The 19515-nt window shown below is 33.1% G+C and overlaps 1 protein-coding gene across 1 annotated transcript; it reads left to right on the forward strand.

Moving 5' to 3' along the window:
- Nucleotides 1–6074: 6074 nt before the first annotated feature.
- Nucleotides 6075–18493, forward strand: LOC120196901 (autophagy protein 5-like). The gene is made up of 9 exons (XM_039198584.1): nt 6075–6319; nt 13190–13406; nt 13484–13608; nt 13711–13777; nt 14142–14231; nt 14787–14874; nt 16759–16893; nt 17655–17783; nt 17914–18493. Exons 1-9 carry the CDS (start codon nt 6075–6077, stop codon nt 18249–18251), a joined length of 1434 nt encoding a protein of 477 aa, XP_039054515.1. The 3' UTR covers nt 18252–18493.
- The last annotated feature ends 1022 nt before the right edge of the window (nt 18494–19515 follow it).

Raw genomic sequence — 19515 nt, forward strand, 5'->3', positions numbered from 1 at the left:
ACATGCTTACCCAAGCTCTAGGTACCCAGGAACAACATAGGCATGTACGAGGGATGGGCAAATTTGTTAGGCCATACCAATACTTTTACTTACCCAATACCGTGAAGAACTACTCAGATGGTGAGAAGAAAAAGATTGAAAAAAGGTTCAACCAAATTGAAGGTGCAATATAGAAACTACAAAAAGGGATGAATCATGCTTCTGAAGGCGCAAGTTGCTAAGGGTGGGGCAAAGCATTTTAAAGACAACCCACTGAGGAATTACTTAAGTCTTAATAAATTATAGTATGAATTAAATGTAAGTCTTGATACAAATATATATATATTTGTAGGATACTTCCTGTTATCTTGCTATTGATATTGCCTCCAATATAGTTGCCAAAGGAACGATAGTGAAGCACAATGATCTATCAGAACGATAGTGAAGCACAACGATACTGAAAACATTGATGTAATGATGGAAATGAGTGTGCAAGGAGACACTTACTACCGTTTCCACTAGATGAGGAGTTCATTTACAAGGTTAAAATGCAGTGGGTTCCTAGTGAAGTGGCCTAGACATCTAGTTATTTGATGCTGATTTGGTAATATTTTCATTTATTTAAAGAAATTATATAGGTCTAATTTAAATGATATCTTTATATTTTTTTGTAGGAAAAAGTGTTGGTGTTTATGGGAAAAAACGTGTGAACGGAGATGAAGTAGAAAGTAATAAAGGAAAAAAAACAACAAGAGAACTTGCTGAAAAGGAATAACAGAAGGAGAATGGACACCGAAGATGAAAAAAGAGAAATAAAAGGAAGAGGGGAAAAGAGAAGGGACGCCGCAAAGGAAAATGGAAGAGGAGAAAGAAGAAAGACACCGAAGAGGGAAAAAAAGAAAGAAAATGAGGAGGGAACACCGCAAAGGAGGAGGACGAGAGAACAAATGATGACAAGGCTAAGAGTTAAAAGCAACAGTGTTTTGAAAGTGTTTGCACGCATGGTTGATATACAACTTAAAAATGTGGAGTCCGTGAAAGTGCAATGTGAGGACGATATGTTTGGGTACGAGAGTTTCACGTACATAACTTGGGAAGATTTTGAAGTGGTTTTTACTGTGGATGAGATGGCCGGTTATGCGATTACTTTTATATGATGTAAGTGCTTAATTTTATGAAAACACAATATATTTAATCATCGTGCTTGTCTAATGTTAATATATAGGTACTTGTTTGAGGAAATCAAGAATGGGCTAAAAAGAGATCATGGAATTTGTTTTATGAGCCCATATGCAATCTCACCATCAGGATGTAAGGCAAAATTCAAAAATAGTGATGAGGCAATTCGAAGCGTTGCAGATTGATTGTCTCTAAGAAAGGATAATGACATCGTCCTAGTGTCATATAATCCTGGGTTTGTTTTTCATTTGATTATCAATATATTTTGTAACTTAATTTGGTTTTTCGTTTTTATAGAAGACATTGGGTGTTGGCAGTGATAGATATGAAAGCAACAAGTTGTTATTATTTTGATTCCTTGGGCCCTACCAATGTCCATCAGTAATTGAAGCAAGTTATTGATGCGTAAGTACATAAATTATCGAAACATTATAATATATTCTTTGATATATTTCATCAATTTTTATAGGGCAATGAAATAGTACACTGCTCAAAGTGGATCTAACAAAGGGTTAGCCTCAATTGGATCAATGTTTTGGTGAGGACTTCGAACGATCATTCCTTGTTTAAATTACTGCTTTCATTTTGACTAATCGTTTATTGTAAACTGTTTGTAGTGTCCCCGTCAGTCGGGAGGTACCGAGTGTGGATATTATATTTGTAAGTTCATGAAAGAGATAGTCGAAGAACGGACTTCAAGTGATAGTCAATAAGAATGTAAGCAAACTTTTTTGATACACATCTGTCATATATATCATACATACACATTAGTCATACAACTATCATATGGACTTGAAGTATGATGATATATTAGAAATTCATCTACGATCATCTTGTCTATTCATATTAATAAGAATTGTCATGCTCTTTTTATTTCTGCTGAAAACTCATAGTTAGATGCTATTCTAGACTTCTAGTTATCACCTTGTAGTTTGAATGTTCTTTTATTTGATGATTCACGTTTCTGAATAGAGGTTATCGTTTATAATTTGAAACAAACTTAAAAATCTTGTGAATTTAACTTAGTGGAAGATTACATTTATGGTAAACTTATTATTATTTGCTTCTTTTGATAGATCATGTTGTACGAAATGAGTGAATTCTTGATTCTAATTACACATTTTAAGCATGTGGCAATCGAGACTAGTTTTCGATATATGAATCAATGTCTAAAGGAACAATTTGAAATGTTTGGTAGAGTAGTGGAAGCATTAGATAATGTGAGACACATACTAGACTTAAATGAGAAATTTGATTTTGTCAAGTACTCTAGACGTAAAAGGGTACAAGTAAATTGTTGAAGTTGTTCATGCTATATATTTTTTTATTTAAATGAACATCGTTGATTTTCGCATCATAGTGCATAATGTTATTATTCGTGGTGATATTGTTGTGAACAAAGTTGGTATTTTTTATAATGCTATTGATTTGATGACCTTTGCATAATGTTATTATGCTTCAAAGAATGCATATTTAAAATTGGTCATTTTAGTACTCTTTAATAGTTAATTATATACTTCACTTTAAATAAGTATAAATTATATACTTATTTCATATTTTTTACTTAGGTTGGCGATGGGAAAGAAGAATAAACGGATGATGACATTGATGATATTCGCAAAGAATGGGTATCTTATGTGGCAAACTTTATTATGCCTTGATATTTGTATCGACATATGATTATACAATATTTTTTATAATTTAATGTGAATATATTGTATGCTAATGGATTGCTTATATATAATATGAATCCCGAAGGTTTAGTATTATGAGGCATTAGATGTGATTAGTTTGATTATTTGTCAATATATATATATATATATATATATATATATATATATACGAAATACATCACGACACATGAACGTGTCGTCTTTTTTAATGACATGTGCTTCAATGACACGCAATGTAAGTCATATATGCGTGTCATAAATTTATGGCACACAAATGTATGTCAAGCATATTTATGACGGGGGCTTCATGACGCTTAATGTAAGTCATACATGCATGTCATAAATTTATGTCACCACAAATATGTGTAATCTTAATTTATGACGGGGCTTCAATGACGCGCAATGCGCGTCATAAATGCGTCATAAATGTGCGTCATAGATTCATGACACACAATTGCACGTCATCTGAAATTCATATCGGTGGCTTCAACGATATGCACTTGTGTCATCCGCACCCATAGATTACGCGCAATGCGCGTCATTAAAGGGGGTTTTTCTAGTAGTGAATTTTGGGGTTATATACCTTATGGCTACGTGAGATAATTTTTTTCTCCGCATGGACATAAGGGAATGTATCCTCTCGAATTGAACTTGATCCACATGAGCCTGTAACGTGTCATGATTAAGGGTTTGGTAGCCCAAGGGGGCACCGATATAAGGACAATTTGGGTACCTTTTTTCTAATAGTGCTAAACACTGCATATAGTGAGCCCTTGTAATCACCCCAATGAAATTCATACCGAACCTCTGTCAGTCAGTAGGTACCCAAATTAAGTGTACACAAAGGAGAAAATTTTTGAACCTTTCTTTTTTGCTTTAAATTTTATTTTCGAATAAAAGCATGCGAACTAGATACCATGTGGTTAGGATCATTTCAATGAAATTAATCATTTTGGGTAGAAAGTATGTTCGGGTAGGATTGTTATCTATTTAAAGCAGGTTCGAATAGATATCATGATTGGGTAGGTGTTATATTTATCTGTAGATAACATCTTTTAACTCTATTGATTATCTTGTTGGTACTAATTTGTTTTTCTCTTTTGTTTGTGACGCTAACTTATTTTGTTTTTTTTTTGTGTCATTTTTTTATCCTTGTTGCATTGCATTTCAAAGTGTCATCACTTTTGCATCTATATTTTCATCTTCGCATTTGCATAATCATCATAAATAAAGAAAGGTTTTGATTAACCAAGTAATCATCATAGTATAAGCGATTATTTAAATGGAAAAGAATTTTCATAACAATGAAGAACAATCTAACGGTTCGAGATTGATATAAAGAAACACAAAGGCAAAGAAGATAGTTTTTCTGGGGATTTCATATCACAGATGACCAGATGTCAATATCAATTTAAGAGGAATGATCTATAAGAGCTGATGGAGATTTGGAGGAGAGTAGTTACCAAGGAGAAATTCATAAGAAATATGGTGATATGGTTTATCTCCGATGCGGGAATTCCACATACAACTGCTTCACTTTCAACATACAATATTTAACACCAACGATCGAAGTATAATACTCTATTCAACTTCAAGAGCCTCTAGGCGAATAAAATTTATTATAAACCTCTGAAAATCCAATCTTTCAAAAGCAGCTTATAAAGATTACTAGTATCGTTGAAGATTGGATAGTAGAGAACATTCAACAGAAGGGAAAGCAAGTGTTTTTCTTTGACAAGTTGGAGAGAGGTATAAATCTTGTACTAGTTGTATTGGGATATATCTTTCGATCATTAAATAACTGTCGTAAATTGGAGGGAAACTATTTAGAGCTGTGCTCAATACTCATAGTTTGGATTCGGAATCTTTTTGAAAGTAGAGAAAGTTTTGGGGTCATGACTGAGATCATGGAGCCAAGTAAAAGGGTCAGACAACATTCATATATTGGTCTCTTTTGTAAAGATGAAAGTTCTTTTGGAGGAATGTAACTCTTTCTAAGAATGGTTACTTTTGGAAATCGATACCTTTTCATTTACATTTTGCATAACATTCATTTAAACATTTTAAATGCATTAATTATTTTGTGGGAAACTTTGAAGAAGTGCTTCTAACAGTAATTGCATTCACACAACACTAAGAATGGAAACCAAATTTGAGCAATTGAAAAAAGAACTGAAGAGAATTTGCAAAGATGCAAACAGAGTGGGAATCTAAAATAGAGCAGGTACAAAATGCTACCATGGAGTGTATCTTGCAAAACTAAAAGGACCTAGTAGAACCAAATGGTAGAAAAATTAGTTGAGCTCAATCAGGAAAGAGGCAAAGAGAAGATTTTCTCGACATGTGAAATCTCTGAATGTATGATAGCCTGTGCTAGTCCCCAAATACTTATTTCACCTCACAAGATTCCAAGACACCCAACAAGCTTCCATGCCACTAAAACTACGACTGTGTTAAATCCTCGGGGTAATTCTACTGATTATAACATATTTGTTCCTAAGGCAATGAGAAGAGCCAAGAATAAATCCCGAAGAATTTAAAACAGTTGCAGAGAGACTTTCAAAGGAATGAGAGGACATAGCTCTCACAACGAATTGGATACAATAGAACTAGTACTAATTCCTAACTTGGTGCTTCCACCCAAATTCAAGATGCCTGAGTTTGAAAAGAAAGGTGGAACCATTGCCCTATTTCAATCTCATGATGTTTATTCGAAGGATGACTGGATACACCAAAAACGATAGGATGTTGATCGACTGCTTCCAACAAGTCTGACTAGACCCGCTTCTAGGTGGTATAACCAATTGAGTCGTACTCAAGTCCGCTCTCGGAAGGATTTAGTTAGTTCTTTTCTGGGCCAATATAAACACATGATTGATATGACCCCTGATCGAACAACGCTACAAAATGGAGATGAGGATGAGAAATTTCCTACAATATGCTCAACGATGGAGGTATGTTGCATCTCAAGTGCATCCACCAATAACTGAAAGAGAGTTCATCACTCTATTCATAGATACATTACAATCTCCGTATATCGACTACTGATAGGGGTTGCCACTAAGAATTTCTCTGACATCGTCATGTGCGAGAAATGATCGAAGAGCTATCAAGAATGGCCAATAGGTGGTACTAGCCATACTGGCATTGAGGAAAGAGCTGATCAGTCTAGTGGATTTAACTAGTCTGGGGACCAAGTCTCATAATGTTTTTTGTAAAAAGTCATGCATTAATTCAATTCCGATGACATATGAGGAATTGCTCCCAACGCTAATTGAGAACAACCTGGTTATTCCAATTCAATCTAAACCAAGAGAGACACATCCTAAAGGCCATGATATTATCGCCATATGCAGTAATCACGTTGGGAGCTCAGGCATTCCACTGAGAATCGTAGGTATTGAAGCGCAAGGTCCAAGATCTGATCGATTCAGAGGCGTTGACATTCAATGTGTAATGGGGCATTTTGATCAGGAGTCACCTGGGGCGTCCATTAGAAATTTTGTTGCATCACCTATTTTTTCCGTTTATGTTTAAATGTTGTAAGTCATTTGATGATCAACATTTTAAATAAATATTCCTTATGAGGAAATGAGCAAAGAAAAAAAAATTAATCTTGAAATTCTTGAATATCATTTTAATTAAAACTTTTAAAAGGTTGTAAATCTTTGAAATGATAAGATGAACCCTGTAAAACAAGGACTCCTTTGATCTTAACCCCAATCTTACATCAGAATACATAACTTTCTCTTGCAGGGACCGAGCTAGCTCCTCCTCACATGTACAACCAATCAAAGATTTGACATTCATGTATGTGTTAGGAGCAAACAAATGGGGCATCTAGCACATGAAATTGCAAAACTAATTAGTTTTTATTTCTGTTGATGATGTTCAACGATGATCATGATCTTCTCAGATGGAATGGTCGAGTGGGTGAATCTAGTTTAGGTCAGTTGCTTGGGAATTGAACTCTAACGATGAGATTTTCTGACCTTTAACGAACATAAGAACAAGCTTAATAAATAGAATTTGTTTACCCAACAAAAGATATTTATATATATAATATGTATATAATAAAGCTGAGCTATTCCGCTAAGGAAATTGGTTATAGAGGAAACTCGAAAGCCCTGGCTTTATGATAATTATATTTAAACCATGACATTGATTGGATACCTGGCAATTCAGTGTATGCTCCACTGTGATTGTCAAGTCAAAGACTTTGTGACGATATGAATCTTTCAGCTAGCCTGATAAAGGTAATTATAAGATATATACAATAAAGCTTAAACTATCCCTCTAGAGCAATTGGTTAAACGCCATCGCTTTATGGATATTCATAATGGCAAATTAAATAAAAATTTATTAAGTAAGGAGTTTCGGTGAATATGGACTAAGGGAGTTGAGGAACATTTATAGTCAAACTCACACGAGCACTTAGAATCTCATTTTTAGACCGATATTTGCACTACCTTGGCTAAATGAATCTACTAAGCTTGAACAAATGTAAGATTTTAGAGAAATGAAACAGAAATATTCTGAAAAGTCTAGTTATTGACTATACTAGTTGTGTCATTTTGTTAGCCTCTGATTAAAATGCCAAATCAAGAAAGAAGGCATACCATGATCTTCAAGGTGATCGAATCGAGAAATAAACCCTAAATTTAGGTAGCCAACATATAACCAACTTTTTCGATCTTGATATTTGTCAAAGATTTGTAGCTATCAAAGATTAAAAGAGCAGTTAATTCTTTGGATATACAATGAACTCCTGTTTTATGATTTGCTTCAATTGTGAAACCTAGATGGAGGTAACATTTTCAAAATTCTTTTGATATTTTTCAAGTTTTTGAAAATTCAAAGGAAGACAAACATTTTTAAATAAGATCATTCTCTGGAAATATCTTAGAATTCAACAAATATCTTTTTGAAGCTCAAGATTCGAAGTTGGGGCAAGGAAACCCAAAATTTTTGGGCAAAATTTGATGGGGTAAGGAAAATAAATTGTCTTAGGTTGAGGTTTACAAGAGTACACCCTGGTGGAAATGAAGACAAACTGAATCAGGATAGAATGAACCTTGCTCATGCAATCTTTCCCACCAAGAAATAATACATACATCAATACATACATACATGATGCATGAAATTTGTATCTTTATATTCATCATCATGTGCAATTTTGACATCCATCATAATATCCAAAATAGTCAGTCAAAATTTCATTTTTTTTGATCTTCAGGAAATCAATGTTCGGAAATAAGAACAGATCTTCTGAAGATTTCCTCAACATGAAGAAGCAGCAGATTGTCTATCACCTTTGACGGTGTTTTCTATAAACAAAATTTTGTCTCATTTGAGACATAAAGAATCTTTGAGTTTGTTCTTAGGAAACAAAATTTTTCTCTTTGAGATAGCTTCTTTTGAAGCATCATCTCTGAGTCGGTTTCTTTGAAATCAAAATCCCTTAGATGGCCAAAACTCATGAACAGAGCAAGTCATCACCTGACCAGATCTCCTCATATGTAGGAGTTGTGTAACTCAGATAACCAGTTGTCCTTATCACATAGGAACCTGTTATCACCTTATATGACCAAGACTCATGAACAGATGAGTAGTGTCATCACCCACCTGATATCCTCATCATGTAGGAGCCATGTCAACCCCTGATAACCAGTCGTCCTTATCACTTAGGAACCGTGTTATCACCATTTGATGGCCAAGACTTATCATAGTATGAGCAGTTTCATCACCCGACATGATCTCCTCATCACGTAGGAGCCGTGTCAACCTTTGATAACCATCCATCCTCATCACGTAGGAATCGTGTTATCACCCTTAGATGGCCAAGACTTATCATAGTATGAGCAGTGTCATCACCGACCAGATCTCCTCATCATGTAGGAGCCAAGTCAATCCTGGATAACCAAGATTCATCTATATGAGAAGTGTTATCACCATTCTTAAAGATTGTCATGATTCATCATAGTATGAGCAGTGTCATCCCTTAACTAGATCTCCTCATTATGTAGGAGTCGTATCAACTTTAGACGACCAAGATCTTCATAATGTATGAGCAGTATCGTTCCCAAATCAACATATCAAGTTTCCAGAAAAAACCGACAAAAACTGGTTGTCTTTTCATCTTTTCCCTATTCTTGTTAACACAAGAATGTGCAAAGAGGGGCAGGTTGTAGACACTCGTTTTTGTCCAGGTCAAAATATATTAATTATATTATTATTATAATTAATTTTTATATATATTTATGTTGTGCAGGCCACTCAAGCCCAACAATATAGCAAACCCAATTACAAGCCTAGTTACAACCAGTACCCGACCCAAGAGAGTCCAGTCACCCAACAACCCATCAACAACAGACCCGACCCGAGAACCCAAACCAGCCCAGTGATAACCCAAACCCAATTAGGGTTTTTTCCTAACATCAGTTGCCAACGCCGCGCCCAACAAGCCATTGGATCTGGACCCAACCAACGGTCCATATCACCTCGAATTTGGGTTCACCCTAGTGGATACCATCAGCCGAAGAAAGTCGACGCCGTTGAGCCATCAAGCCACCGAATATCTTTCCAACCTGTCAAACAACAACCCAATATCATCAATCTTCCAAATTAAAAAAGAAAGCAACATAAACCCCAAAAATTACGAGATTCACCTACTTCAACCAAATCATACCCACTCTAAACATCATTATCCCACCGAAAGTAAAAAAGGGAAGCATGCAACCATAAAGAGGGGGAATTTGGTGGGAAGCAGGGGGAACGGGAGAGAGGGATTGAGGTAAGGATCAGAGAAAAAATGGTATCTTGTAATCACTGAAAAAATCATGTAACCCATTCGAAAATATTAATACACAAAAGAATTTCAGAACCATATTTTTCTCAAATGTATCATCTACCTTGTATTTTTTATTATTTCATTCAAAATATAGTCACCAAATAAAAAATATAAAGTTTTTACCCTCGGTTTGGGGTGGTTTTCTCCGGTCAAAGTCATCGTAAGGAAAAGGTCCCGCCTTTCAGGTGGTACTGTCGTCGAAGTGGCCAAGGAGTGAAGAGTCGTCGATGAACGGTGGTGTTGTGGGGATTTGGGGTTCGATCGAACGGCTAGAAAAGGGAGAAACGTTTTTGGGTTTATTTTAGGTTATTATTTAAAAGCTAGGTGGAAACGAAAGGAAAGAGGGTCTCGTCGAAGTGAGTTTTGGCCACCATTCTACTGTGATCGACCGTTTTTGGTGGCTTCGAAGAGGGCGGTCGGCGTTTGGGGGGAGAGTGAGTTGAGAGAAAATAGAGAAGGAGGTGAGAAAAAGAGATGAAAGTGGCTAGGGTTTTTGCCTAAAATGTTATAAAGATGGTATATATAAGCTGATAATTGGGTAAATTGTGTTTAAGCCACTCTACCTTTGCAGCGTATTTATATTTCGGTCACCGAACTTTTGCGTAAAATCACGCATAGACCCCTATACATTTAGTGCATTTTTATGAACTGGTCCCTAAATATTTGTGAAAATTTTTGTTAAGCCCTAATATATTGCAGCATTTTATATTCTAGTCCCTAAAGCTCTATGTTTGATATATTTCACTTTTGGCATTTAAGTTTAATTATTTTTAATTTAGTCACTAGCATGTTATAATTCCTATTTTATTTACTTCTGATTTGGGCACTTTAATTTTTTTATTATTTTATTTTAGCTATTGATTTGTTAATACTCTAACAATTATTTTATTCGAACTAACTTACTAACTTTTATTTATTTGTCTTATTATTGTACTAACTTTTCATTTTTCTTATTGTTATCACTAACATGTTATTTTATTGCACAAACTAACCCCTAACTTTTATTTATGCAATTTATTTCTGTTTATTTATTTTTCAGCACCTTAATTTCATTTCTTTATTTTTTAGCCCTTTAACTTTCCAGCATTTATTTCAGTCCTCTTTTGTTTCCAACACTTAGTTTTCAGTATTCGCATTTAGGCACCTTAACTTATTATTTAATTTTACTTTAGTCATTGATCTTGCTTGTGGTATATTTATATTATGTTTCAGTCTTATTAGTATTTGTAATATTGGTGGTTGATTTAGGAAACTTGTATATTGATCCCTTATTTATGTACATATTTGGATTATCATTATATCCTTTTCATAAATCATCATTGTTTTTTAATATAAAAAATAAAAAGAAATTTCAATGTGAGGGAAATCTACGAAGATATCTCCCAACTAAAGGGAATGTATCTTTTCGAGGATTATTCACATAAATGTTGTTTCATATTCAATAATTTTATTTGTTCCACGTTTATTTATTTCGAGTATTTTTCACCGCTTTTCACTATTATTTTGTTTTATTTTATCTTGACGAAATTTGCGAAATAACGTTTTTGTGAGGGGAATTTATGAGAAAGTCTCCTAATTATAAAGGAAATGCCTTCTCGAGGATTGTTCACACTTATTTTTATAAAGTCAAATGAATAAAAGGATCGTAATTTAAATATTTTCAAGTTAGTAATTTCCAATATTTAAACTACGTATAATCATTTAGGTACCAAAATTTGGGCGCTGTGGGGTATTAACCCTTCACCATGCGTAACCGACTCCCGAATCCATTTAATTGAATATTTGGTGATGTAGACCAGTTTTTTGTCTTAAAAATGATTTTTATTTAAATTATTTTTTAAAAGACGTTTTTAGGTATTCAACCTACCTAACCCAAAGGTTGATGGTGACTCTATCTAATTTAACTTCAAATCACCTATTTTTCCAAAATTAAAGTCGTAACTGTTTTTAAAATAATAAATAATTGTTTTGTAAAAAATTGGTTATGACAGTTTGATTTATCAAAGAATATAATTGAATGGAAAATTTCAATAACTTTCCTTTTTCTAAAGGTTTAAGCACCGTTAATTATTATTTAAATAATTTCCTCTATTTTTATTAGAATTTCATTTGGTTGTGAAATAGTAGATGAGTTGTATTTAGGGATTACAAAAAAAATCATAAACTTTAAATCGTAATCCCAAAAAACCATAAAAACCATAAGATTTATTTTTTAAATTGAATTTAGCGATTACCAAAAAATTATAAACTCCCTAAAAAAGTGAATTTTATGATTTTTAGGGATTACGATTTAGAGTTTATTTTTGTTGTTGAGATTTTTAGAAGTTTAAAGAGTTTTTTTGAGATTTTCTGGAATTTAAGATTTTTTTGAGAATTTTAATAATTCATGGGTTTTTTAGAAAGTAACTTTTGGAATCCTGACTAATGTTATCTATATTATATTTGTAAAATTAAATCAAAACTTTAATTTGGTGAAGTGGTTAAGCCTTTTTTATTTTTTGAGGAAAAAAATAAAAACAGTGGTTAAGCCTTTTTTTTATTCAAGAGGTCTTGAGTTCAAATCCTCCAAAAACATACTTTTGCTAAATTTTCTCAAACAAAACTACGTTGTTTTAGGTTTTTTAGCACCAAACACAATAATGCCAAAACAACGTTGTTTCAGTAAGGGAGTCATCGTCACGGCACATAGATGTCATGTCATTGTGTTGTTAATCCATTAACAGCGGAGTGACATAATTGCAGTTAAACTTAAATGTTAGTGTTAAAATTGACAAAATTAAAACGTTGGTGATATAAACGAGCCCGAGCATAAAGGTGAGTGATATTTGAAGTAATTTACCCTTATTTATATGTTATATCTCAGGTGATGAAATGAGGTATTAACTCAATTTAATTATATGAACTTGAAGTATGTATTCAGAGAGGACGATCAATGTGTTAATATTTGTATCCTATTGGTGTATAAGAATTATAAAAGATAATATAAAATTATTTTTATTCAATTCAATCATATGAACTTGAAGCATGTATTTAGAGAGGACGAATATTTTTCCTCTCTTTTTAGTTTGTTTCTCTTGTTTGTAAGGAGAATGATGTTACTTGATTTAATATTTTTATTTTTATTTTTTTATTAGTATTAATGTTTTTTTATTTTCAATGTCAATAAAATATTATTTATTTGTATCTTCTATTTTCTAATTATTTTAATAATTTTTTAATCATTTAACTATATATTTTTATTATTTGGTATCTAATTTATAGAGTGGGATAGTTTTAGAAAAAATGACTTATTAATACTCCTATTTTTTTTAAAGAAACATTGAGTTACAAATTTGTTGTATACTTTTAATAAAATTAATTATTTTATTAATTAAAAAAATTTACTCGTAACGTAGAGTTATTGTTTAGATCTTGTTTATCGTTGTGATTGTGATTTTTTTAGATTATTATTTGGTTTAATCGGAACGCAAACCAAGTTCCGTGGTTAGTAAGTTTTACTCTAATGCAGTATTAATTGTTGTTTCTCTTTTTCTCTGCCAAAACAGAGCGCATATCCTCCCAACCCTTCTTTGACTCTGCCGCCTGCGTCGCCTCTTCAATCCTCCATTCCGGTTTGGGAAGCAGCAATGGACGCACAAAAGTATGTGTGGGAAGGAGCAATTCCTCTTCAGATCCATCTCCACGAATCCCAAGTCACCGCTCTGCCTCCTCCTCCTCCTGCTCTGGTCAACTCTTGTTCTTGTGTCTTTATCTTTTCTCTTTCCTGTTTCTACTTTTTCTTTCTAATTCTATACCATTTCATATCTTAGCTCCGCGGATCGGATATCTGCCGCTGTTAGCGCCTTTGATTAAGCCTTATTTTAGCAGCACACTTCCTCCCGGGGTCGATACCATTTGGTTTGATTACAATGGCCTCCCTCTCAAATGGTCCTTCTTTCTCCAAACTTAGTTGCTTCGAATTCTGTTTTGTATTGTTTAATTATTCAAACATATTTGAAACCCGAAATCCGAAAGCTGTTCTTGTTGCAGGTACATACCAACTGGAGTTCTTTTCGATCTTCTGTGCCCCGAGCCTGAAAGGCCTTGGAACATTACTGTAGGTTCCCTTTAATTAATGTTTTATCATAATAAAAATTAGTGACTGCTTTTCTGTTATAGGTTGCCTGTGACTATATTGCCCTTCTAGAGCAATGCTGAATCACTGTTTCCTTACCTACGAAATACAAGGATTATTGAACTACTCGTGTATTTTGAACTTTGATGCATGATTTAAAACTACCCCAAAATAGTAAACATTAAGAAAGGGATGGGGGAGATTGAAGAGATGGAATAATTTTTTTCTGCGGGTAATTTATAGGAGCGGAATGTTTTTAGGATATAGGTTCTTATGTTTAATTTATTTTTTACTTTTATCCCATTAATTAGTTATCAATTGAAGGTTTTAATCTTCCTGACTACAGGTCCACTTTAGAGGATATCCTGGAAATGTATTGATACCATGTGAAGGAGAAGATTCAGTAAAGTGGAGCTTTATAAACTCATTGAAAGAGGTTAGTACAAATTTCCTAGAAATTGATAAGGTCGTTTTCATGGGAAATTCACTGCTACTAATGGTTAAAATGCTAACAATTTTACAAGCTATTATACTGTTGTATACGCACAATTTTATTCTCATTCATTGCTTTTTATAGTTGAAAAATGAAAAGTAATTTAACATTATGATATTTTTTTCATTATATCCATTTTAAGCTCATTCTGGAATCTTTTGAGATTATAGAGTTTGACACTTCCTGTTAATTTTAAGACACTTTTTTTGGTTATTTTGTAAGATGCTTATTTTGATTTTTTTTAAACGTAAAAAGAAGTACAGAACAAACTAAATCAAAATCCCATAAATGCTGGATGTTGACGTTTCGCGCTACTATGCTTGCTTTCACTCTCTTTTAATTTGGAGTATCATCATTGTGCATATGCATGACCACTTAGTTGCATTTGTTTACTCCTCTCAGATTTGACTCTATTTGTGACAAATCTTCATTTGAATTGGATAATTAAAATATGTTTTGTCACTGTTCATCTGTAACAGTGTTCTATTATGCCAACAGGCGGCATACATAATGAATGGAAATTGCAAGAATGTTATGAACATGTCTCAGTCTGATCAGTTGGAGCTTTGGAATTCTATCATGAATGGTATGTATGTTCATTAATATGGGCTCAAGACCAGTGTTTGTTTCATTTGGTCTTTAATCACTTTTAGTAGGAAATATTTGTTACATTAGTTATAATATAAAGCAGTCCAGGGTTAAGTTGGTGTTAGCTATAAATATATATTTACAGCTGGAATTTGTTTCTAAAGCAATTTTTTGCCATTTTTGAGCCTTTATTTGGCTTCTCATTATTCCATGATCTAGTATGGACCAGCATAGTTCTGCCATGCCCATGAGTTAAAATTTTCTTCTAGGATGCAAAAGAGTACTTTGATACTTTTGTTATAAGTTACTTCAGGTAGCTTAATTGGGGCATGTTGAGGAATGCAGTAAGCCAAATTCTTTCCAGCTGGATAACTTTGATTACTTTTGAGTAGCTTGTTTTGGTCTGTTGAGTAATCAGGGCTTAATCCACTTACATGGGTCATTTCATGACCATGATTAATGGAATGAATTCCTGGGGGAATTCAGACAAAAATGAACCTGCCTCTAGCATTTTTCACAATTTATGGCTTTCAACAATTGAATGTGTGTGTTCTTCTGTCAGCTTATGCTTTTTTTAATTGGTTAATTTCATATTTCTTATAGCCAACAAATGCACCTAGCCTTCCTATTTTTTTCTTAGGCATAGTCTCAATTTGTGAAAGGTTACACTTTAAAAGGTTAATGTAAAATTATTTTTTGCCAAAGTGACATATATCATATATTTTAAATATGGGAAATTCTAAATTTCATTTTGCTTCTCCTAGTCATAGAGTGGAAAACCTGTCTCCCTTTCCTGCCCGCTGGTTTATAACTCCTTTTCATTCTTCTATTTATTGCTTTAATGATGACACCTGATTGTCCTGACTTTTTCAGATTTCCACCAGAAGCCCTTCTCCCATCTTTGTCTGTTTTTATTTTATTTTTTTGCATTACTTCAGTCTTTGTTGATGTGGGAGAAAGAAATGAATGGTTGTTTTAAGTACATTCAATTGTGTAAATGATGATTTGTTTGGAAAATAGATAATAAAATATTTCAGGTCTATTTGTTTAGAAAATAGATAATAAAATATTTCAGGTCTTATGTTTCCCATAAAACTATTCAATATGTATAGGTTTTAAGATTTAGGATCATTTTCTGCATGCAACGAGAAAGAAGGTTTCAAAGGAAAATTCAGGAGCTGATTTTATTATTTGTTGGTCTTTTATGATTCAAATTTTATGATAGCTTAAACAAGAAGCACAGTATTAAATAAGTGTTTAAAGTCTTCACATTGAGGGCAGCAATAGAAAATAATAAAATTTCATCCAGGTGGTTAGTCATCTGGTTTCAAAGGGAATACAAAGAACTTTTTCTTGAAAGTTGTTTCTTTCAGTCTAATTTTGTTGCTCTCTCTAATTCTCAACTCTTCTTGATTCGGATTGTTATCTAATCTTATTTAGAAATTTGCTTTTTTACTCCTTGAAAATGGCATCCATGGTTGGAAGAATGTTCCAACTTATCGAAAGAAATTTAATTTTTTTTGTAGTATCACCTTTCAAATTCTTTAATATGCGTGTATAGTGATCATTCTAGTTCAAATAAATAAAAAACAAAATTTTGGGATATCTGAAAAAAGAAAAATGGATGTTCAATTGTAATGAGAGGGTTAAATGTTCGAATCATAATAATTGATATATAGGGTATGCTGTATTTTCCTCTGGTCCTGCAAAACATGGTAGTATTGATTGTACAGCAACAATACAAATATACACGTATACCTTCTTTATGTGACAATTTTTTCCCTCCCTCAACCATTCCCCCCCCCCCCCTTTCAAATTTTTTTGTTTACTTTAACAAATTCTCAATGTTCCAAGTTTGATTCTTATAATTGGGTTCCGACAGGTAATTTGGAAGCCTACCAACGTGTCTCATCTAAGCATAAACTTTCAACAGTTGACGACGAGTATACAAGTTTGTGCTTGCAGAAATCTCAACAATCCCTTGGAGAAACCAATTTGACCGCTCAAGTCAAGACAGGTTTGCTTATTTATTATTATGCTTAAAGACAAAGACACATGAATTGCATCAAGTTATTGGGTTCTCATACGTTTCATAACAAATGCAGAATATTTAATGCTTTGGGTTGTGGAATTCTAGCAAATCTGAGAATTACCAAAGTGGCCTTAACACTTCAGGTAGTAGGAAAATAGAAAATGAATAATATACTGTGAAGAATCTTAAATTGGGAGTTAATTACATCTAGTTTAAAATCAGTTTTTATTGGTCCTTTATCACATAAACCCCCGAGTTTTCTTGACAGTTTCATCATCTGCACCTTTTCTTGAGTGTGGCCTGTTCTTGATGTATGATGATCATAATCTTTGAATGTATATGTTGACAGTCTTCTATCCTTACTAGTAAGAAGCCATAATTAGCTACTTAGCAAACCAACTATACAAAAGCAGCTATGAATCAGATTCAATCATCTGTGCGTTTGACAACAACTTATTCAGTTGCCAGCTGCTGAACCCTACCGACTTGTTTTTATATAATTCATCTGAAATAGAAAACTGCAGTCAGTACTCGGTACGAATTCTGTTTCTTGTAAATGCACAGTGAACCTCGGTAAGCAAGCACAAATCAGTATGAGAATGTACATCTTAACTAGTTGATATACATATCCATAAAGAAAAACAATTCAGGTTACGTTTGCATTTGGTTGGGATGTTACTTTTAATATAAATCTTTGCATCATCCTTAAATTTATTTGTTTTTAATTGTTGGTGAGCTCTTGTTAGGAAGAGTTCCAGTTAGATTATATGTTTTGAGCATAAGAGAGGACTTCGATGATTTGGATGAGATACCCCGGGTTGATAGTTGGGAGAAGATCTCTTCCATAAATCGACCAGTTGAGATCCGCAAAGAAGGTAAGCAATGCCTCTTATGTAAACAAACATGTGAACTGAAAACTAATGCATGTAGAGAAATGAATCGGTTGCTTCTAGATGATATGCTTTGTTTGTCTTGTGTGCTACCTGTATTGCTCCTCCTGTGCAGATAAATGCTTCACTTTACATGATGCTTTGAAAACCCTTCTCCCAGAATTATTTTCGGATGAATCCTTGACGAATGTAAAATTAAGTGGAGTTGATTTTGAGAATACAGCTAGAAATCCCAATGAAGATGTGAGCAGTGATAAAGTAGTGGAAGACCAGGGACAGAATGAATATAAAAACCCAGAGGCTGGCCACATTTCCAGTAGTGCCGAAATCAAGTTCATCCGAATTCAGGGCATCAAACCGAAGCTAGAGATACCCTTTTCTTGGCTGGCAAACAATTTAATAAATCCGGACTATTTCCTTCTCATCTGTGTCTATGTCAAAGTTGGCCAATAAATTCCCACAGTGATGATACATGCGGTTATGTTTTCCCTTCGTGACGAGGAGGTTAGCGTCTCATCCTTTAATTCATTTAAACTGTGAATATGTTGATTACATATACATGTCTTGGCTAGAAAAAGAAGCCACTGTGTTGTGTATAAGTAACCATAGGATAGGTTTGGCAGCCCAGTTTGATCATTTGATTATTGTTTTTTTAATAGATATTAACACATGGTTGATTTGTTAAGAAGATATGTTTAATTTACTATGTATTGCAATAAGAATAATAACAATCGAACTAAGATTCAATTTACTATAATTATTAATTAGTTATAGGTTAAAATGTGCTATAAGTCTGTGCACTCTGTATACATTTTAAAATTTTGGGTAAATTATAAATTTAGTAATTGAATTTTACTCTATCTTCTATTTCACTCGATGTATTTTAAATCTTTTTACTTTTCTTACTTAATATATTGGGGGGTTTTTTGGACACTCGTCTGTTTTCTCACTAATAGTGTTATAAATGGGACATTTTATAGATGTAAAACGATGTTTTGGTGAAAATTTTGTTTTTTTTTTAAAACGGTGTCGTTTAACCGCCGTTACTATTTAACGGTGGAGTGAACAAGAAAATTCAATGTATTAAGTTCAATGAAAAAATTGAAAACTTTAAAGTTCAGCGAGCAAAATAGGGGAGAGAATAAAGTTTAATGATGAAATTTGTAATTTGCCCTTAAAATTTCCAAGTGCAAAGTGTTAACATCATAAAATAAAATTCGTTAAATTTGTTGATGTAACATTTTGAAATAAAAAATAATTATTAACAAGATAATTTTAACAGCATTAGTAATTGGACCTAAATTTTTGAATTTGAAAAACAGAAAACTATTTTTCAAAAAATAAAAAGAGACTTGTTTTCAGATATATACAAGTATAAGAACTTGGAGAATATTTTAAAGACTCATATATATTAAAAGCTTTACATATGTTTATTTGTAGTTGTCTAAACCTAACTCTTACAAAGAGAAATCGTATAATAAAAGGAAGAAAATAAGAAATATTATATTAGTTATATAAAATACTATTCTATTCAATCATTTTCCCTGGTTGGGTTTAGCGGGTTGAGTTGTAAGTATGCATGCCATAATATCTTGATCTTTCTTGTCTATGAATGTATATCTTTCTTGATTCTCTTGTCCATGAAACAACTACTCACTAGTTGGCCACAATCTTATGCACTACACCATATGCTATATGTCGCGAATATTTATTAGAA

This window comes from Hibiscus syriacus, unplaced genomic scaffold (genome assembly GCF_006381635.1).
Source record: "Hibiscus syriacus cultivar Baekdansim isolate YM2019G1 unplaced genomic scaffold, ASM638163v2 tig00117034_pilon, whole genome shotgun sequence".
Taxonomy (NCBI): domain Eukaryota; kingdom Viridiplantae; phylum Streptophyta; class Magnoliopsida; order Malvales; family Malvaceae; genus Hibiscus; species Hibiscus syriacus.

Excerpts from the sequence above, each read along its gene's own strand:
- LOC120196901 (XM_039198584.1), top strand. The coding sequence starts at position 6,075 with ATGACATATGAGGAATTGCTCCCAACGCTAATTGAGAACAACCTGGTT. Across the intron at positions 6,320-13,189 it reads GATCAGGAGTCACCTGGGGC|TATTAATTGTTGTTTCTCTT; the intron begins GTCCATTAGAAA and ends ACTCTAATGCAG. Across the intron at positions 13,609-13,710 it reads AATGGCCTCCCTCTCAAATG|GTACATACCAACTGGAGTTC; the intron begins GTCCTTCTTTCT and ends TTCTTGTTGCAG.